Source organism: Colias eurytheme, chromosome 17 (genome assembly GCF_061535395.1).
Source record: "Colias eurytheme isolate Ceu_HAF_F1 chromosome 17, ilColEury1 Martin Lab GWU primary, whole genome shotgun sequence".
NCBI lineage: Eukaryota > Metazoa > Arthropoda > Insecta > Lepidoptera > Pieridae > Colias > Colias eurytheme.
The window spans coordinates 1,263,550-1,275,892 of NC_142996.1; the positions used below are offsets into that span (position 1 = coordinate 1,263,550).

The following is a 12,343-nucleotide window of genomic DNA, read 5'->3' on the forward strand; positions in this document are numbered from 1 at the left end:
ATCTGCCCCAGAGTTGCCCAGAGCAAGGGGCTTCCCGAAAACTGTTAAGTCAATAAGCTCTATGACAAGCAAAATTATCCCTTTGTAACAAACGGATTAAGGATACAATATAACCATACCAGAAGTACTAATTAGTCCTAATTCCTATAGACCGTAAGTTTTAATGAGATTGTAATTCTACTCCCTAGTGCCTATACTGCAGAATCCTACAGCCTGAATCGCAAACTTGTACCGACAAGTTGGGACGAGTTGCACACACGTTTTGCTTTGTTAGGATCGTCTTACAGCTCTTAATAGCACTGACGGAATGGTTTTGTAGGTGTGTTTATATTTCATGGGAAGTTTAGTATGCGCTTTTGTTGATCAAGATACCTATACAGTTTTGTTTTTGGTCCCTTTTTTGTTTTGCAAAAAGTGTGGTCACATTGATCCTGAGATTTCATGCCATTTTTGGGTTATATTTAGTATACGTATTTACACTAAATAGAGGTCTTGAGAAAAGTTTTATAAGAATAGAATTTTTTTTTATCATGAGGCGGGATTCGAACCTGGGTCTTTCGCCTCCCGTTTGCCAGGTGACTTGTTAGCAATAAAAAGAGTTTTTTATTGCTCTATTAACCCAGTTTAAACTTGGTAATATTATTGTCAAATGCTTCTACAAAATAATATCGCAACGATAGAGAAAAATAAAAAACTTCTGTTCTTGGCCTTTTTACTATTACAATTTACAATAAGTATTATTTAGCCGCTGAAAAATATAGTGTTATTCGCAACTCCACATTGAAATGAACGTAATAAAAACATAATGCAAGCAGAACAGTAACAAAAAGTGTCGCAGCCAAATTACAAGGAGATGAGTTCGCATAAGATACGGGTTGGCTCACGTCCAGCTGCTAAATTACTTCGCTAAATGAAGTGTCGCTATGGTTTTTCTATTTATTGCAATAGGCATATTTGATGAGCCATTTTATAGGTTTTTGTAAATATTTAGGTGTCGAGTAAACAATATTTTGATTTAAATATAGATACAGTGTAGAATAAGATTCGTTTGTTGTATTACATCGTTGGTTAAATATGATTTAAACATTGTTTGTTGATGTAAAAGTGACTGTTTAACGGTGCATTTAAACATCAAACGAACATGAGCATATTTCGTGATCTCTTCTGAGAATGTAAACGCGAACTCGTATTCAATGTTGTTCAGTATTAGACTATTGCATAGAATCTTTTCGAACGCAATAAGAACATCGAAAAAATGCTCTACGCCTACTACGTAAATGCACTGTTAAACAAAACACAGTTTGTGCATAAAAGGATCATATACAAGTTTACATTTACAACTAAAACGATCTTGCGACAAATCATTTCCGATACCACATTACTTAAACTGACATACATACAAACTTTTATGTTCACACAATCGTCGGCGCCTCAAACAATTCGATCGATTATCAAAGTTTAATTATTATGTGTGTCATGTACAATAGTGAATTCGCTAGCGCCTATAGTTAGTCATTGCCGATCGTATCGTATTGTGATTCATGATGCTTCCGCCTGTTTTATGCTACTGTATTGTAAACATATCAACATTTTAAATCAAACATCATCCTACTAATAATATTAAAAAGCTGAAGAGTTTATTTGTTTGTTTGAATGCACTAATCTCAAGAACTACTTGACAGATTTGAAAAATTCTTTTGGTGTTGGATAGCCCATTTATCGAGGAAGGCATCATCACGCTAAGAATAACAGAAGCGGAGCCACACGGCTGAAACCGCGGAGCGCAGCTAAACAAACAAACAAACAAACAAAAATACTTTATTGTGCACCACAGAGAAAAGTACAAATAAGGACAAAATACATTAGTTAATTAATAAAAGAGCACGACAGGCGGTCTTATCGCTCAGACAGCGATCTCTTCCAGACAACCTGGTGGACAAGGAGACGCAGTGCAAAAGTAATTAAAAAACAGCTAGTGAGTAGCAGTATTATAAAGAATTTAAATCCACATGCAGTAGTAGAGAAAAGTATGATAATAATCGCAAATTCAAATGTGAAAAGTAGATGTATTTTAAGTGGTTGTTACTTTGCGTGAAAACTAGAACGGATTTGATGAACATTTTGTTCTGTTTTTTATCTCAGTGCAAAGCTGCGCTAGCTAATAATATAAGTACTACCTATTTAGTCAATATACTATTTTTAACCCCTAAAAATCGAATTAATGACTTTTTCAAAACGAGTCATTTCATTATTAATTTGTATTATAATATATAAAGGAATTCTCTATTAATATGAGAACATACTGCTCTTTTTGAATGCAATAAAATAAATGAAAATGTTTATTACAAGTAATATTAGTTTATACTTTGAACGTTCCACTTTAGGTATACAAAATCAAGGACGCTGCAATATTTCTAATTAGAATATCAACAATGCATTAATTGTATTGATTAAAACAACCTTTATAATAAGAGTTGGATTACATTGAGGTAATGAATTGATATGAAGATAACAGCTTCAACGAAGATATATTGCAACGTTGTGTAATAATACTATAAGATATGAAATATTCTTACCTATTCTTAGTCAATATATATAATTAATAATTTAATACATAGTTATTTAAACCTAGTTCGGTATACAGATAAAAAGAATCGATTGTTGTTTTAATAGTTAATACTAGTACTACTTTTACTTACTTTAATTTCCAGTAGGTATTTCGATAATGTTCAGTGTTTTTTTTCAATCAATTTTGTAATCGTTTTTAAAAATAAATGGAAGTGGGTAGGTACTAAATATTGTTAAAATGGCTGAGCAATGGGCATACTTATACTATGTTGCATTTTGCTAAATTTCAATGACGCTCATATCAAATCGAAAATTGTGCCTACTACGTAATTTACTTACTAAAACTAGAAAATACGTAGGTATATTTTTCATCATCCACTGGTCTGATAAAATAGTTCAGCGGGGAAACCGATCCGTGGTTTGATTAAAACCATGACTGTGTCATTTTGTTGTGGATTGTAGTCAGACGGATACATTTTATTCGCTAGCCGTAATTAGGTTCGTGTAATTAGAGTTTATCAATCAATGTTTTAGATAATTCGTGTGTAAAAGATTTATTTAATTTAACAACAGTAAGAAATTTATTTAATTTAACAAACAACGGACATTCAGATTTCAGATATTTTGTGTATCAAATTTAAATACGCAATTGTTCATTATTTCAAATACACTGAAAAAACTTACCGAAAAGGTTCTGGAGTTAAAAGATTCTTACTTATCTTTTTAATTGTCATTTTAATTATTTGCCATCTCCAGAAAGTTTTTTGTAATCAATTAGCCAAATCATGATCACCCTGTTAAATAGAGTGTAAAATTATTTAATTAAATGTTGTAATAATCGTATTGTTAATCTGTTCGTCTGTTGAAAAACCTTGCTTTTTAAGTTTCTTTGTTGAAAATAATGTAGCGGACCGAATCACGCTTCCTAGGAATCGAACCTGAGACTTCCTACTCCACCAAGAAAAGGAAAATACTAGACTAAAAAATCTTGAAATAAAACATTAAAAACTATTTCTAATAAAACGTTTTAATTTCTACCTGCCTAGCAAAGTTTACTAGGAATGATAAAGGCATCACTAATCTATAATAATTATTAAATTGTCATTTATTTTACGTCACATTGACAAATATAGTATCGGTTAATGACAGATAATTAATTACATATACAAATATTTTATGCTTTTTTATTTATTAAAATAACAAACATTACGAAAGATTAGTATTTATTATTCGCTCTGAGAACGAATCAAGATCTTGCATACCTATACAATAGTTATTTATATAGATGCAAAAACAGAAGAATAATATACAATAAAGAAACTTCTTATCATTCCACTTATTTTGGCAGAACTTCGTAAGATAATACTTTCTGTGATAAAACAAAACTAATACAAAAGGAATCTTATCAATAAAATGCAACAGGTATCTCATATCATTTATTGCTTCTGACAAGTACGTAAACGTGATAATAAAACAGAAAATACCTTATCACACAGTAATACAATCTTATCACACACATCTGCATGACATTAGATAGTGCAATATCTATCACTTTGACATCTCAATGCCTAGATTTCTAGAACTCTTAGGCGCGGGACATATACAAGCGGCGCGGCGCGCCGCGGGCGCGCTGCCGGCGTGCATCGGGTGCGCTATTGGCATTTTGTATGAAATAATTTTGGAAAGGCGCAACCTTGGCGCAACCTTGGCACAACCGTGGCGTGCCGTCTCGACGCCTGTCCAAAATTCTTTCATACAAAATGTATAAGAAGGACGTGGTGCAAAACAGATTCAAGAGGTGCGCTTATGGCACGCCCGCGCCCGCGCCGCTTGTGTTTAACCCGCGCCTTAGGACGCCAGCCAATTCTTTATGAACTACGTGATAATAATAATAAAATTTGACATAGGCTCGAATATCTGTGGCAGTTATAATCTGTCAAATAAACTTTTAGAACATTGTATTAGGAATCTTTTTAATTTGTGTCAAAAAACCCTTCTATACATAACCATTTGAAAGATCTAAATAAGAGGAAAACATTTATAATTGTGTTTATAAACATTGTTATAAGCCCACTCTAGGTATACATAACATTTTGAAAGACTTACATAAGATATGTTATAGAAGAGAAAGTTAATCTAGTACTCCATTTAATTTCAACAAGGTCCCTTGTTTACATAACATACAAATTAAACTATAAGCAATGAAACAATAATGTTAAACAGAAATGCAACAATATGTCCGGTACATTTCCGCAATTTGGATTTCTACATTCATCTACAATCATATCAATACATATAAGAAATCTTAAAAACTATTTGAATTGTTTTTTATCATACATATAAAAATACTTAAACTATCAACTGAGTCTTACTTATTTTATATACTATTCAAACCCTATCCTCTGTATTACTTTCAACAATTCAATCTTAGCTTCTATCTTTTGTTTATCAGTGAACTTCCTAAACATTGGAACCAACGACATCATGAACTGTTTGTCGTCATCATTGTCTTCGCTTGTCTTTATCTCCTTTATAGCATTGAGCACTTTCGTTTCAAACTCTTCGTTCTTTTCATAAAGTGGCATTTCATACGTCTCCGGAACTATATTTGCTATATTCATTGTTTCTGTGTGTCCATCGTTGAAGCTATACTCTATATCTCCTTCGAATTTATCGTCGAGAGGGTCGCTCGAATCGTCATCCTCTCGCAATTCGAACTGTTCAGGATTGTCGCCCAGCAGGAAACTCATGGCATCGAAATAACTATACTTTTTCCGTTTCTTGGTCGGTATAGAGTTTTCTTCCTTGAACCTTTCCTTTCTTTGCAACGCTAGTTCCCTCGTGAAACACGTCCGCAGGCTTTTCCACCGCTTTTGCATGTCTCGAACTGAAATGTGAGAGAAAATTAAAGTTTCGTATTGAACGAATAAAACTTTACGAGACGGTGAAATTAAATGTGAAACGGTTTACGGAATCAAATGTGTTTTATGGCGCTGTTAACTGCGTATTAAATGTAATTTTACTTTTACGATAGTGATGTTTTTGTGGAATGTCCGAATTAATTTTAAATAATTTTGGTAGTAAAATTAAGAGAAATTTTGATGTTTATTAAATGTAGTTACAAATAATTGGAACCAAAATTGATAAATGCTATAGGTGCCTATATAATCTTTACATTAATTTCTTAGGTTTCTATATTGCGTGTTAAACTATTAGTATGATGTAGTATATGTAAGTTCTAAGTAAGATGCTTATACCATGTTAATCACATGATGAAAAAAAATTGACAGATTTAACTAAAAAAAATATTATAGTACAACACTGCCTGTCATCATCAAAAACTTGTTTAAAACATTATCCTTCGCTGTCGAAGTCGGATAAAACAGAAAGTCATTCCCTTAAAATCATAAAATAGGATTAAGCATTCCAACACTCCTATGATACTTTACGAATGTTATATTTCTCTGAATTGATGTTATCTTACATTTTAGTACATTTTTATTGGCTAAAGATATCCAATTGTTATGCTCATTGAATTTGAAGAAGCCGTGAGAATTGGTTGTATAGGTCACGCGTAGGAGGTAAAAACCTTATTTACGTGGATATGTTTAAAAAATGTTTTGAGCTGTCTTCGTTACCTGATAACATTAACTGTTTAACCTGTCAACATTACCAAATTATTCACATAAATAAACTGTATTAAGTACAAATATATCAAAGTACTCTCGTGACTCGTCTTATACGTTTAACAAATAAAAATAAGTTAAACTTGTATACGTAGTATATTATTATTAGTCTGTGGTAAAACTAATGAGCAGAAATATTATGAATGAAACCTTTATTTTGAACACTTTCTCTACATTATAACCGCAAAAGTACAAACATTTTTCCTTTATCGTGAAAAATATCGAATTCCCTGGCTACATCGACAAAATTTCCGTATAATTTCACCATCACAGGTTATTGGGTTAATACATTGTTTTCGAACGAACCAATGATGAAATAAAACGGAAGTGTCATACGAAAAGAATTGGAAAAAAGACCAGCGTATACGAATGTATGCAAATATTATTCGAGCCGTCTTGCAATTTGGCTCTTTGTCAAATCACTTTTTTTGCACGAAGGTTGATATGTCTGCGAGGGTTTGTAAAAACAAGTCTGGGAGATATTTGAAATTTTTAAGAGATCTTTTTATCGTGAGGCGGAATGCGGAACGTCGGGATTCGAATACGCGACCTTCATTTTCTGCGCTAACCGTCTATTGCAACTCAAATATTTTAATTTAATTCCCGTGTCCATTTGTGGGGTATGGGGCAGATGCACTTTACATCTGTTTTACCGATAGATTTTTCTTTACGGACAAGTAGGTGATCATCAGCCTTCTGTGTGCTGCCAAACATTTTAAAATTACTTAACCGATATAAATATCGTCAGTTAGGAAGCTAAAGCCAATAACTAACATTCATTTTTATACTCAATTTCCTATCCACATATATTTAATGAAAATTCGATAACAAACTGTTAACTACAACAACATATTCAAATTTCAAAGCAGATGTGTGAACGCCCCTACTTATTACGCAAAATACGATAACAAACCTTGATCATGACCTTGGGGAATACAATAGAAACTAATAAGGTCCATTCAACACTTCAGTAAAGCAAATAAATAAAAAAAACTCATTATAAAAGCCTTTTTAAAGTTCAGAAAAATTCGAATCAGTGCACTACATTATCCGATGTACGTATAATTTTTATAACGATAAATATGTGATGTATCTATGTAAATTAAAACATATTTAACATAACATTTCATAATTACATAACATACGACATACATGTGTTATTATTGCAGCCATTTGCTAATCTAATTCTAAAACGCAGCACAGACTGCACAATAGCATGCCCATAAAAATCGAGATTTATGACCGCCTACGTTCGGAGAAACCACAAAATACTAAGTATGCACCCACCGGGCAATGAACCTCGAACCGAATGCCAATGTGCTCCAAAATGTCATTAAGAAAGAGGCTAACGATCTCTTTAAGACAAAACAGGAACATTTCTAAAAATAACATACGTAATTACACTACTAATTACGTCTATAATTAACATTTATTATCTGCTAACTCGATGACAATTCGCAACATGCTATCTCACTCTGGTCATAATATCCGCTTCCGGTATTTGGCAGTTCCGACATATTTGTTATCTGTGTTTATTTAATCTATGTTAGATACATAGGTAACTATAACACGAAAACATGATTCACGTACCCTTTGAATGACTAATTAATAAATAATAGCCCGAGAATTCAACGTTGCTAAATGTTGTTTAGATCAAAGTCGAAGCCGCCTGTATAAACCGAACCATTAAATGTAGAAGCACCGTGCTAGTTTCATACTTTGAAAACTGTTAAACTTTCACAACGTCATACAGCTCGCAACTTACCGCATTCGACCTTTTCGACGGGCTTGAGACTCTCCCAGTTAGGATGGACTTCGATGCATATTTCGCGCCACAGTCGCTCCTTATGTTTCCGATGGCTGTAGTACATGCTATCATTCTTATCGTACAATGAGGGGCGAGATTTCATCGCCTTTATCAACTTTTCGGGGTTGATTTCTAGCATGTTGTGGCGCAACTAAAGCGGCGTGCGGTTGCCGTCGCGACCGATTTTGTACTGAACACAAGATGGCGGATTGGCGGACTGTTGACTCGCGCCGCGCAACGATTGTGCTGCTTTGTTGCGTCGCGTCATGTTGACACGAGTGACGCGAAGCATACAGTCGTATTTTTTTTAGCTTATCTTTTAATTTAGGATTGTGCGTTATAATTTATGTTGAGTTAATTGAAAGTAACAGATTTATGAATACTGGGAATAATGAGCTAAAGTGTGGCATGTGATGGTTTTCATTTATAATTATTTTAGCACTGCTTCCAACTGTTGAATTTTCACTGAATTATTAATCCTATCTATTTAATGTGGCAATTAATAAACCTTAAACGTATTATACTGGAAGGAACTAGGCAACTTTTAATACAATTTATTACTTCGATATGAATTGTTAGAAGACTTTATTTTCTATGATTATTTTTGTACTCACTCTATTTTTATCGTACAATAAAATCAATTTTCTTTCTTTTCAGTGGAAGTCGCGATGGTGTGTCATGCGAAAGTTGTCACCAGTTGCAGGTATGCTGTATTTTTAATGGGATATTTTAACTGTTGCTGAGTTTTTCGCCACCCTTATCAAAGGCGGATACTTGTGTAGTTTTAAACTTGATCCTTACTGGATTTAAAAATGGCGCCTTAATATTAAAGAAATATAATATGTATCTTCTTGTTGCGTTTGTACATAATTTGTATGAAATAGTGAGCTTTCAAGGTTAATTAATCTACGGATAAATGTGTTCTTTGATAATTATTGTTACCACGTGATTTTACTGTTGCTAGAAATATATTAATTGCAAAGTTAATTATTTCTGATTCTCTGTTAAATACTAAAAATAGTAATTAATTGCTTGTTTTCGCACTAAGCCGATGTTTATACAGCTTTATGCCTGTTAGTATAATAAAATTAAAATAGCAATAAAATAACGTTCCCAACACATATTATGCAGTGATGTCATAACTTACATAGTTTCTGAGAAACGCCAAGGTAATCGCCTATTGGCTAACATTCTTATCGTCTCATGACGGACCTTAGGACTGTTACAAATATTACTATTAATATTAGTTCTTTTTACGTAATATTTCGGCTGCGTTGTCGATAACTTAACACGTTTTAAACCTCCTCGATGGTACTTTAAGAAGCTATCCATTGGTGAAAACGGAATGAAAATGAATACAGTAGATCTCGAGTTAATCGCGAATAGACGGACGCAGAGGAGGATTTTATTACCTGACTGTTTATATAATATTATGCAGTGACAAAGTATAAAAATAAAATATTACTTCGTATACTGGTCTAATTTTTCAAGGTACACGATTACGAAAGGCGAAGTTTATTTTCGTGTTCGTAGGTACATTTTTTGTTTACTCCGTGCTCAAAAAGTTTTAAATTGAATGTGGGAAAAAATAAAAGTTACCGAATATCCGGATTGACAATTGTAATTATTGATAATGCTTGTAATTTGTATACTATGTTGTATACAGTGGCTGATTTGCATTCAATAAGTATGCAAGAAATAAAGTGTCGAAGTTTTTCAACGAACTGTTTTCGAGTATTTTTAATTAAACAAAATAAATAAAAGAATAAGTTTTCTTTCTCTTTTCTTTGGGGTACCTTCTTTGGGTCTACCTTCTTTTTCTTTTCTTTGGGGTATTTTTGAACGGAATAATTTGATAAAATTGAATATAACAAGAATATGATAAAAAACTGAGAGATGAATTATTATGAAACGACGAGAACATACCTTCTTCGTTTTTTTTAGTAATGTATGGTAAATATAAATATTGTAGTTTGTTTTATATATTTTAAACATTCTTTTTAGCTACATATTATCTCTTTAAAAAAGTTGAATACTTACACCTACTAATGACAAGGAAAATTAAAAACCCTCACATTGGCGCCACGTCTCGATACCTACTCGAGCTAATTACACATAATCAATGTACCTACTTAGAGACAATTGCATCCAATTATGTAAATGCCTTTTGTTTTCTATATAACTAGCTAATAACTTCATTATTACCTGTTTGTATTGCGAAATTATACTGGACGAATATAGATTTACATTTCCTTATTTAGATTTTAATGAAATTATTTTTACTATTTTGATTCTTAGAAAGCTTTACAATTTAGTGGTTTTTAAATTTAAAAATAGCTATAAATATTATTCAAAATTGCAATTTATTCTTAAGAAGAATGCTCAATTTAGATACCTTGTTCTTGAAAGACTGTCTGACATTTTTTGATCTAGATTTCATACTTAAACCGTAACTTTTATTGACAGATAAGCTAAACAGAACATATTTAGAACTGCGAAACCGCCTATACCATTCTAATTTTCCAAATAGGTACATACTAACATATGTTTATAAATAACAGTTTTTTTCACGTCAGTTATGTGAAAGTCAGTTTATGATACTGGTCATTCTTCCTTTAACACGTAACGGTTTAACCATTCCGGGTGTACATACAGACAGATCTATGGATTGTTCGCGTGGGAAGTCATGACCTCACACGATAGTTGAACTATGGTCATTCTATAAACCTTTTGGAGTTAGACGGATACAGAAATTTTGTATGGAAATGTTCCTAATTCTTTAGAATAACATACTTACTTACGGAAACAAATAATAAGATTTTAATTAAATATTAGGTACAATGATTTTTTCATTAGGTCATCAGAATCTTTACTTAGAAGTAGAAATATTTGTAAATTGTAATAGGAAAGATCTGTAACTTACATTCATTAAATATTATTGTTATATTTTCTATTTGTTGTCTGTCTTCTATATACCTACTTTTATTTCAAACACACACGTCGCACACATTAGTTACAAATCTAAAACAGGATGCGTGTAAATACATATATATATATATCTAGGTATAGTCGTAAACATAATATTAGAGAAATTAACGAAATTAAGTACACGATTTAAATACAATTTCATTACATTAAAAAAACTAAAAGTCGATCGAAAACATATTTTGATCAAATTTTCTAAACCACTTTTTAACTCGTGAACTCGGTTACCGGTGTTGACAAGTTAATGTCTTGGTAAAGACATTGATACATGGATGTTTTTGAACCCCTTTTTATCCCTAACGGATATGTTTTAAATTAATCGATGTCCTATTTAAACGGTGGATAGTAAATCTTAAATATTGTGATATAAGATGTTGCAAGTTCCGCAATGATTCTACAATATTTGTCATGGGTTATAAGAATTATTTTTAAACAATTTTTGTTCAGTGTATTTATTTTATCAGTGTAATTGTTATGTTAGTAATTAGTTCCAATAAAAACGAGAATTTCAACAAATACAATTTAATTGAAAATTTTGAATCACATACTATATTACAGTTTGTATATAAAAAAATCTATTACACGTTATTATACCTACAGGAACAACAAGAGATTAGAAATACATGCCTACAAAAAATTGCACTATGGTATTGTTACAATTTAATACTGTTACTAAGCGCTATAAATACAAAAAATATTTTATAAAAAACATAAAATAATAAATGTTAACAAAAGTGCACTCAATCATAATCAATACTGTTATCATGCTATCAGCTTTTACGCATTGAACGACCTTTACTGTATTGCCAATTTTTATCCGGTCGCTAGGAAATCATGGAAAATTTTGTTTTTATACTATACTAGATTCCGCCCGCGGCTTCGCTCGCGTTTTCAAAGGAAAACCCGCATAGTTCCCGTTCCTGTGGGATTTCCGGGGTAAAACCTATCATATGTGTTAATCCAAATTACCCTCTATATGTGTGCTAAATTTCATTGTAATCGGGACAGTAGTATTTGCGTGAAAGAGTTCAGAACACACACATCCTCACAAACTTTCGTATTTATAATATTAGTAGGATTTCATGAACTATCATTTAAGAATATGTAAACGGCCTCCGATAAATAGAGTCAAAACTTACTTCTCAACAAAACAACATCATCGATAAAACTCGAACTTTTCTGCTGATGAAAATGACGATAGTTTTAGAGACGTCTGAAGGGCAACTTAAACAACGTCATACATTGAATTGATATTAAAATCGATATGATTTCCAAATACCAAAGCTATTACAAACGA

General features: G+C 32.2%; 2 protein-coding genes and 1 long non-coding RNA gene across 3 annotated transcripts in view; 1 reads left to right on the plus strand and 2 right to left on the minus strand.

The window, feature by feature from the left end:
* LOC149900979 (uncharacterized) overlaps positions 1-12,343 on the plus strand; it is a 149,083-nt gene that overhangs the window by 39,871 nt on the left and 96,869 nt on the right. The window contains exon 3 of the mRNA XM_090111548.1: positions 8,719-8,764. Within this exon, the coding sequence (XP_089967674.1) occupies positions 8,719-8,764 (46 nt within the window). The remainder of the gene's footprint in view (positions 1-8,718; positions 8,765-12,343) is intronic.
* On the minus strand, positions 3,992-4,461 carry LOC149900980 (uncharacterized). Its single transcript, XR_016457679.1, has 2 exons — positions 4,416-4,461; positions 3,992-4,152 (listed from the first exon to the last, which is right to left on the minus strand). It is a non-coding gene; the product is annotated as an uncharacterized LOC149900980 (long non-coding RNA).
* LOC149900981 (uncharacterized) lies at positions 4,635-8,263 on the minus strand. The gene is made up of 2 exons (XM_090111639.1): positions 8,020-8,263; positions 4,635-5,455 (listed from the first exon to the last, which is right to left on the minus strand). Exons 1-2 carry the CDS (start codon positions 8,198-8,200, stop codon positions 4,953-4,955), a joined length of 684 nt encoding a protein of 227 aa, XP_089967765.1. The 5' UTR covers positions 8,201-8,263; the 3' UTR covers positions 4,635-4,952.